At 52.4% G+C, this 22,182-nt stretch overlaps 1 protein-coding gene and 2 long non-coding RNA genes across 3 annotated transcripts; 2 read left to right on the plus strand and 1 right to left on the minus strand.

Moving 5' to 3' along the window:
- Window positions 1-8,690: 8,690 nt before the first annotated feature.
- Window positions 8,691-10,877, plus strand: LOC140691285 (uncharacterized). Its single transcript, XR_012066876.1, has 2 exons — window positions 8,691-8,777; window positions 10,538-10,877. It is a non-coding gene; the product is annotated as an uncharacterized lncRNA (long non-coding RNA).
- LOC107034220 (uncharacterized) lies at window positions 8,967-11,722 on the minus strand. The gene is made up of 2 exons (XR_012066875.1): window positions 11,450-11,722; window positions 8,967-10,832 (listed from the first exon to the last, which is right to left on the minus strand). It is a non-coding gene; the product is annotated as an uncharacterized lncRNA (long non-coding RNA).
- Window positions 11,723-11,839: 117 nt separating this feature from the next.
- Window positions 11,840-20,843, plus strand: PEX26 (peroxisomal biogenesis factor 26). The gene is made up of 5 exons (XM_031670833.2): window positions 11,840-12,389; window positions 13,501-13,641; window positions 14,081-14,376; window positions 15,934-16,080; window positions 18,281-20,843. Exons 1-5 carry the CDS (start codon window positions 12,175-12,177, stop codon window positions 18,379-18,381), a joined length of 900 nt encoding a protein of 299 aa, XP_031526693.1. The 5' UTR covers window positions 11,840-12,174; the 3' UTR covers window positions 18,382-20,843.
- The last annotated feature ends 1,339 nt before the right edge of the window (window positions 20,844-22,182 follow it).

A 22,182-nucleotide genomic window follows, 5' to 3' on the forward strand; every position in this document is an offset into this window, starting at 1 on the left:
ATCCTGGGGAAGAACCAAGTAAACTGCCCCCCTATTTGACCTGGGAAAAGAGGAAGGGGTGGGAACTTGGGCAGTGGGTGACTCTGCAGGGCTTCCATGGCTCTGGCTGTGGCACTGCTGCAAGAACAACCCTGGGGAGGGGCCCTTCGGGGGCTGGGGGGACACTGGGGGTGTACCCGCCAGAAGAGAGCAGGTCCTGGGCCATGAACATTGGGGTCAGGCCTCCCACTGATGTCTGTGTCCTGGCAGGAGGAGGAGGACGGCTGGAGGTCGAGGTGGTCTCACCGTGGTCTCCTGGGTCACCACACTCCCAGCCGTCTCTGGAAATATTAAGTTCGGGAGAGCCTCACACACACACACCCCTCCATTAATCAGCTTATCTCTGTGGTGTCCCTAGAAGATGAGGTCAGAAAGATCACCATCCTGATAGTAATGAAAAAATCAGTGGGGAAGGGAGAGAAATTAGATGGAAACATTTTGGTAGACACCCTTTCTGTGCCATGCACTGCGTTCGCTGCTGAAGACGCACTGTGTACAGGAAGAAAGGACACCTGGGCTTCACCTGTTGGTCTTCAGAGGCAGCTGGACCACAGACACATGTCTGCTGGGCACTGAGGGGTCAGTCCTCCTCCATCCATTCCCCCTCCCTCCCCGGGACTCACTGTCCCTCCGGTAGGGGCCCTCAGAGGTGGAGTGGTGTGCTGTAGTAGCTTTGATGTCACATTTATGGGTTAGAATTTTGGCCCTGGCATTTTCTGCCTGGTAACCTCGGGCAAGGTTCTTAACTTTTCTGAGCCTCAGTCGAATGGGACGCTAATAACCACCGAGCAGGATTGTTGGAACCATTAAGCCTGGCTTGTAGGCTTTTGTCAGAACTGGGAGGAGGGGCTGTTACTACCAGGGAGCTTCTGCAGTGTTATCCCAGGGTCCTGCCCTGCTGGAGGCCCTGCAGAGATGACCCCTGAACAATGAAGACCCTTGTGTGGGATCCTGGGGCTCACAGCATTGCCTCAGGGCATCCTGTCCCAGTGAATTGCCTCCTTCAGCAGTGGCACCCTCCCCGGATGGGCCAACCAATGGGCTGCAGATCAAAAATAGCTCCAATGAATGGAACTTGGGTCCCAGGAAGCCCACAGCCAGCCCTGAGCATGGAATTTCAGGGAGGGAGGGCTTCCCGGGGTCTGGCAGCCACCCGCATCCTAACCCCAAGCAGACACTCCAAGTGGAAATCTTTGAAAACCTTGAGCACACCGAGCAAGCTCTCGCTGAGTGCTGCGGAAAGATCGGCCCCCATCCCCAAAGAGCAGAATAACCCAGAGACAAGGTCTTGGAGCTGAGAAGAAAAGAGGCAACTTTATTGCTTTGCTGGGCAAGGGGGACTCACAGCAGGCTAGTGCCTTCAACACTGTGAACCCCCTTGGGGATGGGTGGGGAGGTTATACAGCCAGAGCTCAAACAATAAAGCATCCTTAACAAGCAGCAGAACCATTTTCTCATCAGAAGACTCAGCATGGCGTCATGATGCCTCCAGGCGACCAGTTAGCAGTTAGATCTCTTTATCTCCTAAGCACTCAAGGTGTGGTCTTCTTGGTAATTTAGGCTATTTTGTAAGGTTACAGTCCTGTGACCTTCTCCTTGGAGAAGGGCTCAGAGACCAAGCTTGATTATGACTTTCAATGACTGGAATAAAGTAGAAACAGTAAGATCAATAGCCTTAGTTTTAACAACGGGCCTGGAACCATGAGTAGCAACCGGTCAGTCCGGTTAGTTGACCGTTTAAAGGGTGAGCATAAGAATAAGCAACATGTTAGCCTAAGTGTGGCCATTTTGTTAATCCTCCTTCGTGAGGACACCAAACTTCCTTTACCCAACCCGCCTGAAAGAGCTCCCCAGACAGGACCAGCCACACAGTCCCACAAGCCTTCCCTGCTGTCCTGGCTAAATGCCGATAAGCTCAGAAATCCTATTCTTCAAGCTGAATCCACTTCTCACCTCTAGATCCTTTCTGAGGTTTTGCAGTCCCGCCTCGGTTGAGCGGGGAGCGGGGTGGATGGGGCTAAGGCCCATCCATCCGACAGTCTGGGGAGGTGCCAGCAGCCAGCACGCTGACCTAGGATGGGGTGGGGGTGACACCTGGGGACGCATGTGCTGTCTTCCTGGCAGTTCAGAGAACCTAGTGTTAAGGAGAGCCTCAGGGGAGAGGGTGTCAGATGCAGGGCTGACAGCCGGGTGAGTGGGGACGGCAGAGGGAGTCACTTGGTCATCTTACCTCCCTGGTGGAGAAGTGGTCCTTCACTGGGGCCAAGGGGTCCCTGCCATTTGTTCACTACCAAATACTCATGACCACCTCACTGGGTTTGGAGTCGGCAATACAGAAATAAAACACACAGCTCTCCACCCGGAAGGAGTTAATGGTGTGAGCGAAAAATACTGCAAACCACATCAGTAAACAAAGAATGCTGAAGCCATCAAGTCACCCCCCAGCGAAGACAAGCCTGCAGCCCAGCCTCTGCAGCCACTCACAATGGTGCACCCTGAGGGGATTCAGAATAAGAAAGGACAGGACACTGGCCCTAGACAGCGAGGTGCTTGTAAGGGAGTGAATTCAATGAGCCCAAATGTTCGCTTCCTCCCATACAGAGAAAAACGCTAAATTCCTTATCTTGAGAAGCCTGGTTTTCTTCAGTTAACAAGCAATCTTTTAATGTTTCAACTCCCTGGCCCTTGCTGTAAAGCTCCTCTGTATCCTAGCTCCTCCCCTGCCTCTTTGGAGCCGTCCCTCAGAGCCATCTGAGGGGCTGTCATCCTGGGCTGGGTCCTCAGAACTGTCCACTGAATAAAACATAACTCTCAACTTCCAGGCTGTGCACTTATCTCAGTAGACACTGGTCCGTGTGCTTCTCCTCTCCCACCCCATCCCCGGCTCTCCTCACCCTGCTCCTCTTCCTCCCTGCTCCGCAGCCAGTCCGTGGAGCTTCAGTCTTAGAGGTGAAGGAAGTCACTCGCCGCTACATGCCACCTGATGGCAAACGGGTGCGTTATCCTCCAAAAGGCTGACCAGCACCTCTGCGGGAGGGCGCCTTCCACCTGCGGTTTATGCTTGCGATGGGGGCACCTTCCATAGGGCAGGACATAACAATGGCCCCAGGAGTCAACTTGATTTCAACGTGGGACCCAAAAGCCTTCAAGGCAACAAGACTTTTCGGGGAAATGCTGGTTCCGGCAGGAGCCCAGATCCCTAGACTGGATGTTGAAGCCCATGAATAATGTGTCCCTGTTACTGAGATTCAGAACCAGAACCTTCTGACACAGGGACTGCAAGTCTCCCCAGTTCTCCCTCCCCAACCTCAGCATCCACCAGCCCCACACGACCACGCCTGTGGCAGATGGATGACCCTGACTCCACACCTTGCTCCTGGGGCTCCTCCCAACTGGATGCCTTTTCTCTAAATGGGAATTCTGTTTGACCACTGGGGCTCAGCTGGGAAGCCTTTCTCATCCATCCCAGCTCAGGGACACCTCCCCGCCCTCTCCAAATGCCTTGAGAAGTCTGCACTTTACGTCAGATTCCATCAGACCCCTACAGAGAAATGCACTTCTCATCCTCAGCCGGCTCTGCGAGACGTGGGGTCTAGTCCTCAGACTTGTTTCCTCCTGCTCTTCCCTCACCCCTTCCCTTCCAGCCCACTGCCTGCTCTGAACGCACCAAGCTCATGTCCGTCTCAAGGCTCTGCTGGAGGACCCTCTCCCAGACACCCAGGGTTGCAAGAACATCCAACTACGAGGGCAACAAGCTTTGCTTCTGGTGTTTCCCCACTGGACTCTGAGTGCTGGCCACGTGGCGGGTGGTAGGTGACTAAACGCTAGAAAAAAAGCATAAATAACACAGGCCTGGCACCTCCCAGGGTACCTGCCCCCAGACCCCTATCATAAGCATCCTGAAGACAGAGACCCAGGCTCAGAGGTGTGCATCCTGCCCAGAGTGCAGCCCAGGCCTTGAGTGGAGGAGCTTCCCTAAATGTCTGTTAGTACAGGAGAGAGTCCTTTTGTGCCTCTCCCACCAGGCGGGCTTGGCAGCCTCCGTGGCAGAAAGAGTAACCCTGGTCTGCCGGCCCATCTTCTGGCGGCAGAGCTGTCCTCCACTCGGCCCTCTTTCCCACCACCACCAGCACCCCCTTCTGAGCTGGGTGGACTCAGAGAGGGTATCTGACCTCCTAGGAAACAGGGCTCTGCTGAGCTAACTGCTTGATTTCAAGGTGACATCTTCCAGAAAGATTTACTGAGACCCCATGACTGTGGCTGCCGTATGTCAAAGCCCAGGCAGATGGTTAGGAGAGAGTTAAATATTCCACACTTACCTCATCCTCTCTCTCTCCCTCTCTCAAGGGTGAACACTCAGTTCCTCTCCCCAAGCCCAGTCCTTCTCCATATTTGGGAATCTGGAACGGGCACAGGGGCACAGCCTGTCCCCGTCTGGTGTCTGCTGGGAGCTGTAGTTCCCGATGAGTGCCGGCCTCTCTGCTCTGGTCAGCAAGTGGGCTGTCCGTCCTCAGGAGGACGCCTGGAAGCGGTGGATGGAAGGGTGCAGCTAGGAGGCTCTACTTTCAGCTCTCTGGAAGCTGGCTCTGAGCACGCACCCTCTTCCACGGCTCCGTCTCCCCACCTGCAAACAGGGATAATTAGCTCTCTTTTCCCACCTGCCAGATTATTTGTTGGGCAGGGTAATTAAGCCAGCACCCACTAAATGCTCTGAGCTCATTCCAGCAAGGAGTGCTTTATAAATAAAAATTCTTATCTTTAAAGAGAAAATAGTCATTTTGATTGCCTAACTGCCTCCATGTCAAAAAGACGCTGTTTAATCCTTGTGTATGCCCTCCACCCACCCTGGGTTTAAATGGTTTCCTGGCATCTCATTCCATTTTGTTTCATCACCTCTAGTTTCACACCCTCAAGAACAAACGCTCTCTCTCCTGTCTCTCTGAAAGGAAAGCATGAGATAGATCAACTCTGCGCTTTGCCAGGAGCACAAGAAAGTCACGAAGAGACCAGGGCCTGCCTGGAGTGCCACTGCCCCTGCGTGGGTGACAACGAGCTGTCAGTGTGCAGGAGGCAGACCTCTGCTCCCTCTGAAGAAGGGACAGAGGTTTCAATGCAGGATTTTTGAAAGATCTTAATGAGAACTCCTGGGGGAGGGTCTAGCTCAGTGGTAGAGCATGTGCTTAGCAGGCATGAGGTCTTGGGTTCAATCCCTGGTACCTCCATTAAAAAGCAAAAGAAACAACTCCCTACTCTGGAGATTTGAGAGGACAGTCGGCTGCTCAGCTCCTCTAGAGGAGAGTGGTATGGTGTAGTGGGAGCAGCGCATCATGAACACCTGCGTGTTTTTTAAGCCGTAAAGTACTACACTTCACAACCGGGTGATGAGGAGTGGTTAGAACTGAGCACACAGAGAAGGGAGATGGACCCCTGCGGTTTCCTCCCGGCCTCAGGGTTACCTGGGGTCAAGCAGGTACCACTGCTTCTTACCACAGAGAACTGTGAGCATGGAAACTGTCACCTGTAACGGCAGGACTGTCATCTCTCCTTTTAGAGTGAGCAGTACCAACACCCACTTGAAGAGTAAGAAGGACCCTGCGCCACACTGTGAGTCAGGCCGCAGGGCAGCATAATTACGTCCGATGTACACGCGGCCGTGTGTGTTTGTGGACAGAAAGCTGAAGCTGTCACTCGTGGACAATGCGATCTCAGACGACTCTTATCCGCCTGTACTTTTTGGTCTCATCTGGATTACTTTCACTCTGGGTGTGTACCGTTCTATCAAGATCAGTTAAAGGACCAAAGAAGCGCGGCACGAAACAATCAGACCAGCAGCTGTAAAACACAGGGGAGATCTTTCACCTCAGAGATTCTTTTCTCAGGTATGGACAGTTTATGGAAATCTTACCGACAGAGGCCTGTGGAGACAAGTCAGAGGGGATGGCGCCCCTCCAGTAAGGAGGGGAGAGACGCCTTCATCTCTGCTCATTTCCTGGGCTGCAACAATATGGTGGCTCCAACATCGCTGGTCTCAGAGTTTCCTTGTTTGCTGTGGTCACATGTGATTCCTGTTTTTCCACCTCTGTTCTCCCTAGTCCCTCGGACGTCGGCTGTCGGAGAGGGGAACGTGAACTCACTTCTAGTTCATTCAGCCCACGTAATGCCTTTTGTCCCGAGGGATTAGGGGCTGGGTGTGGTGGGTCTACCTGCAATTTACTCTCACTGTCCCACTACATTTCAGAACCAGAGGCACAAAGAACAAACGCGTTTCCCAGCAGGACACAAAGCAGGAGGGGTGGTGACCGCGCACCTCCCCATTCAGGGACGCTTATTCCCAGAGAACACCCACAGGCAGGGCCGTGCAGGCTCCGAGGCAGCCGTTCCCAGTGAGGACCGGAGACCAGGGCCTGGTGGAAGGAGGGGCAGGCTCCCTTCTGTTGCCAGAGACACAGAGGCCGTCCCCAGAAAGACTTGATCACTGTGGAGCCAGAAGGGGGGCTGCCCCGTGGCCCTTGCAGGTGGTGGAACTTCTCGACACAGACTCACACGAGGACACTCCTGGAGCTCAGCGGGGTCACCTCAGGGAGGGGCACTCTCTCCCGCGCAGACTGGTTTACAGAGGAAGAGGCCTTCACAGAACCAATATACTGGAACCTGGCCGAGTAGTCCTTAACAATTTATTATTATTCCTTTTTATAGTTGAGGTGCTGGGGGTTGAAGTCAGGACCTCGTGCATGCTAAGCACACACTCCACACTGAGCTATACCCTCACCCCTGACGATTTTTGAACTGAACTCAACTGTCACGAGTTAAAAAGTACGCTCAGACTCCTGTTTCCCTCACCTTCCTGGAGTTTCAGTGTCCTGCCATTCTCACTCGGTCCCAGAACCAGACGCTGGGTGGGGTCAAGTCATCAGTCAGGAAGAACTCACCAAGACGCCCCGGAGGTTGCGGTCTGAGAAGAATAATGGAGATAAATGCAAAGGCGAACTGCAACCCTGCTGTTTTTCATCATTATGTCATTTCTTCGAGGCCCAGGACCCATGGGACAGTGTTGGGCGCATGTTTGTTTCTCTCACTGGAGTCAGCTGAGCAAGAAAGCCAGCGTCAGGGCTGACCGAGGCTGCCAGGACTGGAGGGCTGAGACCCCTTCTCTTCTTTGAGGTTCCTACACCCCTCTCCTTTCTGCTGCCCAACCCAGGTGAGGTGTGAAACGAGGACTTCTGGAACTCCGCCCAACACTCCTCCCCCACCCCCACTCAAATACCTTAATCAGGGCTTGCTGACCCAAAATTCCATCTCAGGAAATAACTTGGGACCGAAGAGCCCGTCAGTGCTTTCCAGCCTCTTAAATACAAAGGACCACTTTTAATCGACAGATCAATCCTGTTTCAGAATGTTTCTCTGTGAAATAAAATCTGGTACTCAGTAACAACTGTGGCACCATCTCAGGTAAATATACAACTCTCTGAAATACTCAAGCTGTGTGGCATGCCCCTCCATCCTACTTTCCCTCGAGGGCCTGCTGGGGGGACCAAAACTGCTCTCCGTGCTGGTGTGGCGGGTGCCCTGCACATCTGGAGCAGAAGCCAGGGTCTGGGCACCAGCAGTGACCTCAGATGCTGCGACTTACCCCAAGCACGGGAATCTCCGCGTTGGTGAGGAAGCATCTGAAGCCGAGGTGGGTCCTCGGTGGGGCAGGGATGCGCAATCTTCAGCTGTGACAGCAGCTGTGGCACTACCTCCCAGCCTCAGTTTCTAGACTGTGGAGTAAGGCTCCTTCCAGCTCTGAAATTCTATCACCCAGGGTGACTGAGTTTATTGGCTATTTCCTAGGAAACAGAAAGAGAGCCCTAGAAGGAATGCCACAAACTACTCACAGGAAGAGGGTGGCTGGGGTGTCAGTATCTGGAGACACCTCCACGGGTCTCATTTTTGGGGGGCTGTGTGGGGGCACGTGTCCCAGCTTCTGGCCTTGCACGTGGTGCTCACCATTCTGTACAGCCAGTTCTACGGATTCGTTCAGAAGAAAGGCTGGGGCCAAACTGCCTGTATTTCAGCCCCACCTACCCCTGTACTCCTTCTGTGACATCTCTGTTGCCTTGGCTTCTTCATCTACAAAATGGGGACAAGGCCAGGGCTCTTGTCACAGGCTGTTGATGATTAAAGCGAGTTGGATGTAAGGCACTCAGACCAGCACCTGGCACAGTTAACACCAGACCCTGTTACTGGGCCTGTCAAGTACCGGACAGATGACGGTGATGAAGATGTCTTCTCAGACACAGGAGCAAAGCAAGAGTTCTGCTGCATCTACACGGAGAGGAGAAAGCAGCAAGCACTGAGTTCTGCCCTGAACGCCAAGTCCAGGTTTTAAAAAGGAGCCATAAAAATGCCATCTAACTGACGAAGTTCTGGAGAAAGGGAGGCACGCCCTTGACCATCCTGGAAAAACACCATCCCTACCTGACAATACTTCTCTCTTTGGCTTGCTTTTGGCCAAAGGTTCACACCAGGCACCATAGACCCTACTGCGTGCACAGCTTTACCCCTGAGGTCCCTGTACTGAGGGGCTCTGGCTGGAAGAGACACGTCCAGAGGTGCTGTCCACTGTCATGAAACGCACAGCCAGCTTGGAAAGGGCAGAACAGGCTGGGCTGATGTGGACGTGGGCGTCTCTGACTCTGTAAGGACGAGTCAAGAGTCAGATTCCAAGTCAGAAAGTGAGATTCCAGAACTTGGAGGTAGAATTAGATTCCTTCTTCTTCTTAGTCACCGCCCCCCCCCACCCCCAGCATATTAGACTGATGCAGGAAAAACGGATGTGGGGCGTGTAGGGCCGTGTCCCGGGCTTCGGTTGAGTCTCTGGGGCGTGCCCCGCCAAGTGTGGGTCCTTGGCTTCATGCAGGAAAGAATTCAAGAGCAAGCCACAGTTGAGTAAAGGTAGATTTATTCAGAGAGATACATTGAAAGGCAAGAGAAGGGCCATGAGGTGTGGGGGTTGGGTGCTCAGATTAAAAGTAGGTACATAATTCATAGACAGAATGTGGGCTGTCTCTGAAGAGGGAGAGAGAGGGGCGGCCGGGAGGCGGTGTTGCCAGTTTTTATGGGCTAGGTGGCTTCATATGCTAATAAGTGGAAGGGCCAGTCTAAGTAGCCTGGGGAAGGGGCTGGGGTTCCCAGGAAGTTCGCCATCTCCCACTCTGACCTTTTGCGGCCAGCCTTGGGACTGCCACGGCACCTGTGGGCGTGTTATTCACCATGCTAATATTACAATGGGCGTATAATGAAGCTCAAGATCTGCTGAAAGTTAATCTCCCATCGTCTTGAGCCTGAAGGCCTGCTCGGGGTTGAATCTTTCACCATTTTGATGTTAATTGCTGTAGCAGTCCTTGGATAGCTGCGCCCTGCCCCCTTCCTGTCTCAATACCATCTCGCCTTATTTAGGCTTGAACTACTCCCGGGATTTCAAGAGTCCTACAGGCTGCCGCCCAAGCCCTTCTGATCCCCAAAACCACCCTGTGTGACAGGGGTGGGTACCAATGTCCTCAGATGAGAAAACTGAGGTGCAGAGGAGTCAGCTGACTTTCCAGAGGCCACCTGGGCTCTAAATGGTGTAGCTCACCTCCCAGACCAGAGCTCTTCCTGCCACAGAAACATGGGCTCATCGCCTGCTCAAAGCAGGTGACCAAATTACAGCCTCAGGACCCTGTTCAGGCAAGACACACTGAGCGCTCTGCAAACGGAGGGAGGACAGCAGGTCCCAGAGCGTGGGGGGCTGGGGACGGCTCACTTGTGGGTTCTGTGTCTCATCTGCTCTCCTAGTTTTCCAAAAATGAAAGGATCCCAACAACACAAATGTTGGCATGGGTCAGGCCTTACAGATCCCAGAGAACTGCCTTGTCTTCACTTCTTATTTTATTCCAAGGGGAGGTAAGGTGGTTTCAAAGCTTGAGTCATGAAGCTTGAGTTGTTAAGACACCGTTTACGCTCCCTCGGGCAGAATAAACTAGCATTGCTGTGTCTTACCTTGAGTTCTGGGTACATTCTGAGAGGGATAGGGGCAGAGTCACAGCACTGGTCTTCATGAATTGGTCAGCGGGCACAGCAATGCTAAAGGTTAAGTGACAACAGACAGACTGCTACGCAGCCTTGCCTAGTCAAGGACTGGGCAAAACACAGTAATAGAACACAATCTATTTTTATATGGTTTTTTGCAACCTCCCACTTCCTTAAATATCTTGACCTCATTCTGGCAGCCACAGCACATCTGCTGGCAGGGCAGTTTGTTAAGGCCGGTGTTGCCCTCTCCTGGAGAAACTTGGGCACAGCCAGAATCTTCCGGTCAGGGGTTTAGGAAGGGGTGAAAGCTTGGAGGTGCTCCTGGCAGCGGAGGTGTGCTTGTGTGGGTCTCAGCTCAGGCTTGTGCAGGCCTGCTCAGGGCTATTTACTGCTTCTCTGATTTTTCAGTTCTGAGAAACACCTTTTGTTTGTTTGTTTGCAGTTCAATAATTATGTTATTGTTAATCATCTCTGCTGTCAAATCTGAGGCACAACTGGTCGAACATTTCAGTAACTTCAGCCTTGCACTGATCCACTCTCCAGAGATGTGCTTGCCCCTGAAGTTTGCTGTGTGAGAATGGACACCGCCTGGGGAGGAAGAGGGACTTAGTGGGGACACTGAGTGTGTGCTGGTCCCAAAGGCAGTGCTGCAAAATGAACACTGATCCCAGCAACGCAGGCTCGTCCCAGCACGAGGGCCACATCTTCTCTCTGCTCTGCTCCGAACCCCAGATACACTGTTAGAAAACAAAGCTAAATGTAGTCACTGTTGTCACTCCGAAGCTCTCTTCTCTTATTTCTCCTTAGTATTTTTCACCATCTGACATACGGCTATACGTGTTTTTCCTGCTTATTTTTAATTGTTTCCTTTCACTATGAGGGAAGCATCACAAAGGCAGACTTTTTTGTCTCCTTTGTTCATGTGGGATCCTCAGTGTTTAGAACAGGCCTGGCACTTGGCAGGTGTTAACAGTTATGGAGTAAGTGAAGCTCTGGCTTTATCACCTTATATGGTTCCAGGCTCCATACTTCTCATCCCCAGAGTCTGATGGAGTGATGCTTCTGCCTCAGCTCTCCATGTGGCCTTTCTGCAGAGAGCTGAAGCCCCAGCCTGGGGACCAGGGAAGCAGGTGCTGACCCCGCCCCGGGCCGGTCTGTCTAGTCTAATCACATGGGGAGACGCTTCGAAGTGATTTCAGAAAGCAGGGAACTGGGAAGAGCCGGAGCTGCGGGCTGAGCACAGACCTGGGAGGGCCCAGCCAAGCCCGAGTGAGGCACTGACCACAACTGCTGTGCCTTACGTGTGTAAGTCCTTAGTAATCACTAACACAGCCACAACGCACTGAACACTTACCCCGCCCAGTCCTTTACTGTAAACCGCACGGCACACGGTACGGCTTTGTCTTTCATGAAATCTCTATTTTGCAAGAGACAGAGGCTCTGACTCGCTGTGCGGCGGGTGTGGGCTCCGTCTTCGCCACCGGAGAGCGGTGCGACACGACGGGAGGACGGCCTGAGCTGGCCCGGAGCTGCGGGAGGCGACACAAGCAGGAGCCCGAGGTGCCGGAGCCCAGCGCCCCGCCCGGCCTCGCCCTTCAGCTCGCGGCTTCCTCTGACCGCCACGGCATCCGGGGCGCGGCATGCTGGGGCTTGTAGTCCGAGGCCCCGTCTGGGCCGGCAGGGTGGCCGCGCCAGGAGCGGAACTACAACTCCCAGAGTGCCCCGCGCCGCCGGGCGCCGAGCGTTGGCCGGGGCTACGCGCGTAGCGAGCATGTCGGTGCTTGTGGTCCCGTGCCCGCGGCTGCGGCCCTGCCCCTAGAGACGATCCGGGGTCGGCCCTCGGGAGCCCGGGGGTCCTAGTCCTTGTCGGGGCCAAGTATCTGGGGACACGTGCTCTGCAAATCCGAGGGCGTCAGGCCGTCCCGCGACGGAGCCGCAGGCGAGCCCAGCCGCGCCGCCCTTTTCTTCTCGGGCTGCGGCCTCGGTAGGGTCGTGGGCCAGGCCGTGAGGTCCCTTCCTCCTCCCCAAGCCGCACCGGACACCCCGCAGCCCCTGGAGGGCGGCCGCTGGCGGCCACCTATGAGGAGTGACCTCGCCTCCTCTGCAGCCCCCCTCAGGGGGCTCGGGGGGCCCCTGCGGAGCAGCGAGCCGGTGAGCACCGCCCCGGCCCCGTCGGCGGCCGCACTTCTGCTGGAGGAGGCGGCCGACCTGCTGGTGGTGCACCGGGACTTCCGCGCCGCCCTGCGCACCTGCGAACGCGCCTGGCAGGGCCTGGCCCAGGAGCCCGCGGGCGCGTACGTGCTGGGCTCGGTTGGTTTCGGGTGACGGTGGGAGGGGCAACAGACCCCAGGACTTCTGCCATCCCAGATTGTTCACGGGAGCCTTGAGCCTTGCTTTCCTTAGCGGTGCCTTTCCGAGGGGCTGGGGCTCATCTTGTGTCCATTCTACCAAGGAGGAAACGGAGGCGCTGCGCAGTGAGGAGGAAGCGCTCGAGTCATATAGCGGGGCCCGGTGGGAACCCACAGCCAGTTCTTCCTCTCTGTCCCCAGAGTATAATGGCATGATGGGAAGACAGAGTTGTATTGTGAAGTTAACTTCTGTAAGAAGGTGGTGGAAATCTCCAGGTACAGCCCTCCCCCAAGTTGTCCCGTTCTGATCTTTGGCTGGTGAATGGGCATGGGCTTCAGAGCAGGAGTAATGTTCTGCTCCTGCTGAAGGATCTGATCAAAGGATCAGTACTAAGAAAATCTTGGTCCTATCTTGCTCTTTCTAATGCTGCTAGCCTGTCTAGTAGTTGAGGGCATAATTCCTCCGTGGACTGTAAAGTTGTATTAAGCCACACTAGAGAGGGGTGGGTAGAAAAGTCAAAGCTGACCCCAGAGAAGGGTGAAGAACTGGGGCGTCCTGGCTGTGTGTTTAGGGGGTTGGGCGAAGGCTTGTTGCTGTCAGTGCTGCAGGCTGTGATTCTGGGTGCTTGGACCTGCTTCAGGAGGTGGTGCTAACAGGCCAGTAGCGGCGTTCCTGTGCCTGCACTCAGGCGGAAACCATGCTCCATGCCCATTTTTTCACTGAGCAACCTCTTAGCTCCAGCTCCCTTTCCACCCACATAGTTGTGCTGCACGTTATCCTTTCCCCCTCAGGAGTCAGTGCACCTTTCCTGTTCATTAACCTGGGAACAGATGTGTGTTGGGCAGTTGCCTCTAGGTTTACAGGAACTTGTAGCTCCTGGGAAAAGGGCAATTTTCTCTTGTGCTGGGGCCCGTGAGGCCCACTTGAGTAATACTGGGGAAGATAGAGGTGATGGCTGCAGAGTTGGGAGCTGGGTAAGAACTGTCCCAGGTTAGCGATGGGAATGGAAATTCAGGGGAACCACTTCTGAACTCAAACTGGCTTTTCTGCTGACAGCTCGTTGGAGGTGAAATGCTCTCTGTGTGTTGTGGGGGTCCAGGCCCTGGCAGAAATGGATCGGTGGCGGGAAGTCCTGTCCTGGGTTCTTCAGTATTACCAGGTTCCTGAAAAGCTGCCCCCCAAAGTCCTGGAACTGTGGTAGGTCCTTAGGTCCGTACTGCTTACACACTGGGTCAGTGCAAGAGCAAGAGGGTTTTCCTGTCCTCTTCCAGAACAGTCCTCATACCTTATCTTTTCCCTTCCCTACTGTTTCCCTCCAAATCTAATTCTTTCCCCCTTTTTTTTTCACCCCGGACTTCAAAACATAACAAAGGATGAGGAAGGAGGAATTTAAGAGTGGGGTAGAGAAAAGAGGAAGGAATAGGAGACGTGAGGTGGGGTGACAGAAGTAGGATGTGTCAGCGCTGAGAGAACTCGCTACTCCGGAGAACTCCTGGTCCTTACTGTGCCAGCAACCCCGAGGGAAAGGGCCAGCAGGCACAGGGGAGGGGCCAGTAGCAGGAGTGGTTATGAGAAATGAACAGACTTGAAGCACTGACTGCCCTTTTTTTGGGGATTGGGTTATTTGGGGCTGCAGTGTTCTTTTATACAGCAAAATGCAAGAGCCTGGAGCCCTGCTCGATGCAGTCCGTGCCTGGCTCCGAAACCCTCACAATCAGGGCCTTCCAGAGTACGGAGCCTTGGTGGAACTTCACCTGCAGCGGGTGCTACTTCCTCTGGGCTGTGTGTCAGAGGCTGAAGAGCTAGTGGCAGGCTTCACAGCCTTCAGTGAAGAGCAGCGTCTGAACGCACTCCAGGCCATTAGCACCATGAGGCAACAGCAGAAACACGGACACTCTGGCTCTGAGGAGACCCCAAAGCTAAACCTGGAAGGTAGGGCATGCTCTTTCTGTGGCCTCTGTTTAGTAGAGTTGTGGGCTTTTTCTTGGACCTTGGGATCCACCATGACATTCCTGGGAACTTGGGAACAATTTTTTGTCCTAGTAACTTTCAGATCAGAATAAGAAAACTGTTGAGTTGCTTAGAAAGCCCAGCCTAGACCCTCTGAGGTTGACAGTGGAAGGTGGATGGTGCAGATCTCAGAACCTTGACTTTTGTCTCCTGGAAATCACCTTCTCCTTGGGGTCCTGTCATTAGATCTCTTGCCTCCACCATGCTGGCCTGGGTGGGATGTTACTCCTTCTCTAAATGCTGGCCCAGATACTGATGTAGCTGAGGTATGTTTGGGGACAGCCAAAGGAAGATAAACAGCTGACACGGTAACTTCATAACTTGACTTGTGAGATAGAAATGACTTGTCTTCAGCTTGAGCCCTCTACCCAGCCTCCTTTCTGCCTTCACTTTCCAGACCTGTCCGCATCTTCTTCCATAACCGATGGCCACCCCATCAGGGCCAGCCCTCCTCTGCTTATTAGAGTGCAGTTTGACAGACAGCTTCCATGGGGAAACCACTTCAGGATCCAACACTGTCCTCTGGCCAGCACCTGCAGGGGCACCTCCATGGGCTGGGTAGGGTGGGGCTGATCCTCTACTCCAGACCCTTCCCCTGGTCCCTGAATCCTTTCCACCTCCTTTCCCTTGAATGATCGAGTGATCCTCTGATCTGTACTTGGACACTTGCAAGGACAGAAAGTTCACTCTCTCCCGGAACAGCTCATTCCAGCTGTGGCCTGTTCTGCAGGGAGGTTCTTCCTGATGCTGAGTCTAAATCTTCCTCCTGGTAGTTTTTACCCACTGATCCTTGTTTCCTTCTGTTGGTAACATGTAGAATAGGCCTACTACCTTTTTTTTTTTTTTTTTTTTTTTTTACATGGAAGGCCTTCAGTCATTAGGAGACTGTAATCCTGTCTCCAAAGTGTTTTTCTTTGTGTACTTAAGAGCTTGGACCTGCTGAGACAAGATTACTTCTTTGCAAACAGGTTGTTGGCTTCAGGGATGTGTGTGGCCCCCCCAGACCCTCAACCTGTCCACTTCCTGGGGAGGAGGGGGTTGGAGGGTGAGGTCAGGGGGTCCTATCAGGACTGGGATGTTTGTACCTTCTTCTATGTACCTTTTAGGGGCCCTTTGTTTTCCTGCATTCATCGGGGACTATTGCTCTGGGTAACTGTATGCATACATCTTAGGCCAAAATATAAAGAATGCTGTAAAACAGGGAGGCTGTTAATTAAAACACCAAGTATTCCAGGTTTACGCAGTTGAGTAGATGTGTCTGCCAAAGTTGTCTCATAAGGAGATGATATTCTAGTGATGTAGTCTGTCCTTAAAACTTCTTTGGAGCTTTTGGGATTTCCTTCAGAAACACTTTATGAACTACGTGAGAAAACCAGTCTTGTTACCTTTTGTTCGACTCCTATGATCAAGCTCAAAGCTCAGAGTCAGGAAGCTGGTTCTCGTACTTACCTTGAAATCACGCTCTGTCTCCCTGGCCAGGTTCCTCCTGCCACAAGTTCCTGCCTCTGCTGACCTTGCTTCGCCAGCTGTGGAACTCTGCAGTGAGCCACCTTTTCTCTCCGCCCTTCAGAAGGGGCCTCCTGGCTGCCTTGGTCCTCTGCCTCTTGGTGGTGAGGTTGGATCCGGGTGAGTGAAGACACCTGTCCCCCTCCCACCCTCCTGAGGAAGGGGCAGTTGACAGGAGCTGGGCCTTGGGGTAGAGGTTCTTGAGTCTCTTCTGTGAGGATGGGTTGGTGGACCTGAGCCTGGCCTGCCCAGCCCACCCAGGAGGAGAGACAGTCCTGGAGAAGGTCCACTCTGCCCTGTGGACCTTGCATCCTGTGTGAACTCTGAGTAGAGCCCCAGAGTTAAAAAGAAAACCTTTCTCATCATATTTTGTACAACAGTCATGGGATGGGGATATAGTTCTGGTGGTGTGCGTGCTTAGCATGCCTGAGGTTCTGGCTTCAGTCCCCAGTGCCTCCATTAAATAAATAAATAAAAACCTAATTTCCTACCCTGGAAAATAAACAAACAAACAAATGAAACAGATTGTAGGAATACATGCACCTTTTAGAGAATATAGAAAATAGAAAAAAATATAAAGGAGAACACAAATCACTTGAAATGGTTTTACTTAGTTTTTTTCTGTGGATATGGAGGCAGTTTTGCATGTCATGAGTGTTCTTTATCTCCTAGTTTTACTGAGATATAATTGACGTACACTGCTGTGTAAGTTTAAGGTGTGCAGCATAATGATTTGACTGACTGACATCATGGAATGATCGCCACATTAAGTATAGTGAACATTTATCATTTCATGTGGATAAAAAATTTTTAAAATAGAAAACAGTATTTTTCCTTGTAATGAGAACTCTTAGGATTTATTCTCTTAACAACTTTTGTGTGTAACATGCAGCAGTGTTGATTACGTTTATCATGCTGTGCGTTATATCCCTAGTAATTATCTGCCTTATAACTGGAGGATCGTGCCTTTTGACTGCCTTCATCCAGTCTTCCCTCCACCGATAAGTATTTTTTAAAACATGGCTTTAAGCTTTAAATGGCTAAATAGTATTCCAGTTTACAAGAACTTCCATAATTGATTTTACAGTGCCCTGTTTTATTGAACGTTTTGATTATTTCTTAGTCTGTTTTTGCCATGCTGTGAAGCAGACGTGCGCTCTGTGCTTTTTGGGAGCAGCCCTGCTTGTCCTCAGGGTTAATTCCTCAGACCCGGAGGCACTGGGCTGGTTAGGCGTGCACTCTTGGACTTTTCGGTGTGTTACTCTCCATAAGTTAAAATCTAATCTCTACTCATGAATTTAGACTTGGGATAGAATTGTATAACTTTCAAACCTAAAGGGAACACTGGAAACCCTTCTTCCAGTCCCTTTTCTTTTTCTTTCTGTTTTGGTTGAAAAACCTAAGAACCAGAGAGAAGAATGACTGGCCCAGGGTCACACAGACGTTTTGTCTGTTCTTGGGTTAGTCTTTGCTTGTTCAGGAGCCGTTTTTGCACAGTGCAGGTTGTACCTTTGACGCCTTGGCCGAACACTGAGCAGGAGTTCCCTCTGAAAGCTCTGTTTGCTTTAGGAGGGGTTCACTTACTGGCTCTCAGGAAACCTGAGGAGAGTTTGTGTTCATCCCTGTGTGCCCTCTGACCCACATTTTTTCAGAGACTTGGTAAAAACTTGGAAACTTCTGTGGTTCTTACAAGTCTTTCAGTCTCATAAACCCTGGTCTCCTGGGTAGGGTCAGTGAGGGGCCACCTGAGCTGCTTCCCTCAGGGAGCTCTGGCCTCCAGGCCGTCTGACTCTGCTCAGGCCCAGTAGAGAGGCTGTAAAGAAGGCAGACTAACAGCGTTCTTACTAACATTTTTAAAAGAAAAGGACATTTTTCTTTTGAAGAAAGGAAAAATCAATTAAAAACCAGCAATTCACATGAGGAAAAACAAACCAACTCAGCTTTAATTCCAAAGAAGAGGGCTTTACTTTTGTTTTCAATATAATTAATTTATGATAAAAACAGGAAATACTGCCGCTTGGCTTCAAATGTAAAAGGTACTAAAAGGAATGTAGTGAAAAATCTCTTCCCATTCATCCCCTCAGAGGCAGCCACCATTGGTTAGGCTTCTTGTATGTCAGAAAGTTAGATTAAAGCAATACATTTGGATCGTTTTCTCAGCAAAGTTAAGGGTGCTGCAACCCAAGTGAAGAAAATACGTCCTGGAGAAGGGAAGTCTTTACTCTGGGAGGGGCAGCACTGAGATCAGTCCTCCAGTGGGAGGGTGGGGCTCCCGGTGGGACGGTGGGGGTGGGAGGCCCACTGACCCCTCTCCCTGCAGCTGCTCCTCCTTCCCTGACCTTCGTCAACCAGCTGGCTCAGCTCTTCCGTCGGATCCGCGAGGCCATGTCTCCTCTCTGCCGGCTTCCCATCCACGACTGAGAGGTCTTCCTCATTCACCTCAGCCCCTGCTTCCTAGGCTGGCGGATGAGCAGAGTCGCTCTCCAGGGCAGCCTGTTTCCTGCTGCTGTCTGGGCCCTGCCGGCGCAGCCACCCAAATTCTAGAAGGGTGCTTATCCGGCCAGTACACCATGTCTTGCTCCCTGAACACCCTCCCCTTTGCACCTCACTTGGCTGGCTTGGTAGGTGGTGTGAAACAAGGTGGGGCTGGAGGGCCCAAGCCCCACAGAGGTGCCTCACTCAGGAGGGGCTTGGGAATGGAGAGTGTGTCTGTGAAACATTCTGTCTTCCTGCAAAGGCAGGGTTTTGATTTTTCAGGCTGGTGTTGATGAAGCTGGAAGTTCAGAACAAGGTCCTGGTAGGGGGACCTTGGCCTTCCACTTGCTTGAAGCACTCACCTCTGAAAGTCACCCCCAGGGCAGGCCCTCCCTGGGCAGGGTGAGGTCTGAGAGGGCCCTCTTCCCCTGAGTCTGGTTTGGTGGTTTATCACCGCACCTCTGGGTGGCCCGTTCAGATTGGGCATGGCTTCCAGAGTCACGGGGTGCTCCTCTCCCTGAGTAAGGGGATCTCGCCTGGTGCCTCCTGGGCTTCAGCTCAATTTTCCAGGTCGTTGTGGCTGAGCCAGGCTCAGCTCTGTTACACCGGGTATCTCTGCCCTCTCTCCCCTCCCCTGCCCTGCAGCGGTTTGCACTTCGACTGCGGCTGTTTACCAGGTTCTGCCTGTGCCCTGGCCTCCTTGGTACACACCGAGGTTGCTGGTTTCCCCTTTCTGTGTCCTGTTGTTCTGTTATATTCTATTGTTTGTATAATGCACAAGTTTTTCTGTTCCTATGGCCTTGAAAAGTAGGCCAGCCTCAAAGGCTGATGAGCTGAAAATGGAACGGGTAATCAGGTGAGCTGGCAGGAGTGTGTGGAGGGGGCTGGGCGGAGGGGAGGCATGGCTTTGAGGGCAGTGAACAATTTTATTCCTTGTCAGAGGGAGGAGGCATTGGGGTTGAATGTCTCAGTGTTTTCTGTCTCTGGCCACGAGAGCCCTGCCTGCTTCTGCGCAAGTGTGCATAGAGCACTGCCTGCTGTGGGCCAGGGAAGGCTTTTGGCAGCACAGGGAGGCTTATCAGCGTTTGAGATTTTCAGGAGCTACAGGTCAACAGCTTCTCTTTCATAAAAAGAGTGGAGGAAGTAAACTTCAGGCCCTGGGGTGGTTAAGTCCTAGGGTGTGGTCCAGCAGCAAAGCTGGGAGTGAAGAACCCTGCAAGGAAGGAAGGCAGTTAGTTTGAGGTCTCTCCTCTGGAATGATTTTTAAATCTGGTCGTGTTCACACCCTGGGTAAAACCTATCTTCATGGAAGTTAAGGCCCTCAGGCACTGGTTTTGGCCAACACCCCCACTTTGACCTGGGGCCTCTGATCCAGCTGCCCAGTCAGTTTTCTGAAGCTGCGGCTCTCACGCCTCTCCCTTTTGCACCTGCTGATCCCTCTGGGGGTCCTGCCCCACTTTTGCCTGGTAAGCCCCTCGACCTTCCAGACTTACTCAAGGGTTGCCTCTGGGAATCCTTTCCTGAAGCCCCCTGCTCCAAGCCCTACTTCATTCCCCTTCTGTAGTGGTGACCCCGTGGCTTTGTGATTGTGGGATTCAGGGGCCTCCAGTCACTGAGCTCTTTGAAGCTCGGGGTGTGGCTTGTGTTCATGGGGCAGGTGTGGTCCCTGCCCTCCTGCTTGCTAGGTGTGTGGGTGTTGGAGAGTGATTTGACCTCATCTGTGAGTCGGCTCTTCTCTCAGGGGGACTTTTCAGGGAGTAACTGAGAGCCTCTTGTGAAGTACCTGGTGTGCTTCCTAACCCAGGTGAGGGCTCTCAGGAGGATAGCTGTGTCTCCATTGCCCAGCCGAGTGCCTGGGGGTTAGAAGGTGTTCAGAGGCGTTTAAGAGAATGAGCAGACGTACCTGACGGACGGGGGGTGCCTCTGTGCTTTGGTGCATGTGTGGGTTTTGGGTTGTGGAAGTCCCGAAGTCACCACGTGGCCCTGGGTTCTCTGCTTCCTGTTTGTCTTGAGCTCTGCAGTCTTGTCTGGTAACCAGCCACCCTCCCAGTCAGACAAGAACTCAGGCCCACTCCCTGGTGCCCTGGGTCTTTTCTGAGGATGCAGACTGCTGCTTCAGTCAGTCCTGAGCTCCTGGCTTGATGAGGTCTGAAGCCAAGGGAGGGCGTCCTTGTCACACTTGCACCTGTGCTTTCCAGTGCGCGTGCCTCTAGCCACAGGTGGCCTTTGAGCCTTTGAAATGTGGCTGGTCCAAGCTGAGACGTAAATATGCACTGCAAATTCTGTACATATACACTGATTTCAAACACGTAGAACTAAAAAGAGGAAACTCAATTTTTATATTGATTGCATGTAGAAATTAATATTTTGGATATATTGGGCCAAATAAAATCTATTACTAAAATTAACTTCATTTGCTTTTACTTTTTTTTTGTGGGGCTACCAGAATGTTTAAACTTGCCTAAAGAGGGCTCATGGGACATTTCTGTGGGCTGGCGCTGTCCAGTCCAGAGAAGCAGCCCGTGTAGTGTGGTTGGCGGACATTTGATCTGGAAAGACCACCTACTAAAGCCCCTTTGTGAGTTAAGGAAATGGAGAGCCCGATGTCCCGAGAGGTGAAGCCATGCCCCCAGGTGACAGCCTGCGTGAGACCAGAGTCTCCCCACCCACCCAGTGTTCCTCTCACTGCACTGTGATTGGCCCCCCTGCCCTAAAGTCAGCTCACTGCCAATATGCGGACGTATCTGGGAGGTAACTTCAGCCACCAGTGGGATGGTTCTACTAGGCTCTGTGAGAAGACCACCTGCGGCAGGTGTTTTCAAGTGTAGGGTGCTGGGGGAGGGTGGGGGCCGGGGAAGGGGAGAAGAGGAATTAGGGTGCAGTGGGCAGCCTCAGTGGGTGGGTGCCCAGGGTGGCCTCTGATCAGCTCGCACCAACTTGTGAAGGAGACGACTTCCCTCGTGGCCCCTCCAGCCCCTTCCCCATGAAGGAGAAAGACCACAAGGTTCAGGGAGCCATGACAGTGGAGGCTGCTGAATGCCATCACCAGTATCATTGTTAGAGTTTTTACCCGAGACGTCAAGAACCTGCTCGTAACATACTTGGTGGTTCACAGAGAGAACTCAGAAGTCAGTTTACTCAGCGATGTTTACTGAGCATCTTTGATGCACCCTGAAGGGGGGGGTACACCAAGATGTATAACCACCCCTGCCTTCAAGGTGTTCCAGCTTTGTAGGGATGCTTAAACATGCGCACTTACATATACCAAGGGTCCAAAGTGAGGGGTGATGAGTGTAATGGAGGAAGTAATAAAATAAGCTACGGGAGTTTGGAAGGTAAGTAAATAAATGGTTAATAAACTAGCCGTCATCCTTTATTGGGGATTTACCATGTGCTTGGCACTTAGCTTAATCATGAGTCTCAATTTTTAGGATCTTCCAGTATAAGACAAAATCCAACTTGTAGTTTACTAAGTACTGTATATATCAGTGCATTGTGTTTGGGATGCTCTCAGATGGAAAGATGATTAAGACATGTGTCTCATCCTCTAGAAACAGTGTAAATAGGAGAATATAGAAATGGTGCTCAGCAGAACAGATTGCTACCTAATAAAATAAAGAAAAAAGTGTTCTCACCCTACTGGCCAGAGATAGGCACCTGTCAGGGATGGAAGGGAAGATAAGTCTGTATCTGTGCCTGGACACTTGGAGAGGCGCCACACCTGTCTGGAGAAGCTCCGCGTGGTAG

This window comes from Vicugna pacos, chromosome 34 (assembly GCF_048564905.1).
Source record: "Vicugna pacos chromosome 34, VicPac4, whole genome shotgun sequence".
NCBI lineage: Eukaryota > Metazoa > Chordata > Mammalia > Artiodactyla > Camelidae > Vicugna > Vicugna pacos.

Coding starts and splice junctions, on each gene's coding strand:
- PEX26 (XM_031670833.2), top strand. CDS start 12,175: ATGAGGAGTGACCTCGCCTCCTCTGCAGCCCCCCTCAGGGGGCTCGGG. Junction 12,390..13,500: donor GCCCAGGAGCCCGCGGGCGC/GTACGTGCTGGG, acceptor TTCTGCTGACAG/CTCGTTGGAGGTGAAATGCT. Junction 16,081..18,280: donor GGTGGTGAGGTTGGATCCGG/GTGAGTGAAGAC, acceptor CTCTCCCTGCAG/CTGCTCCTCCTTCCCTGACC.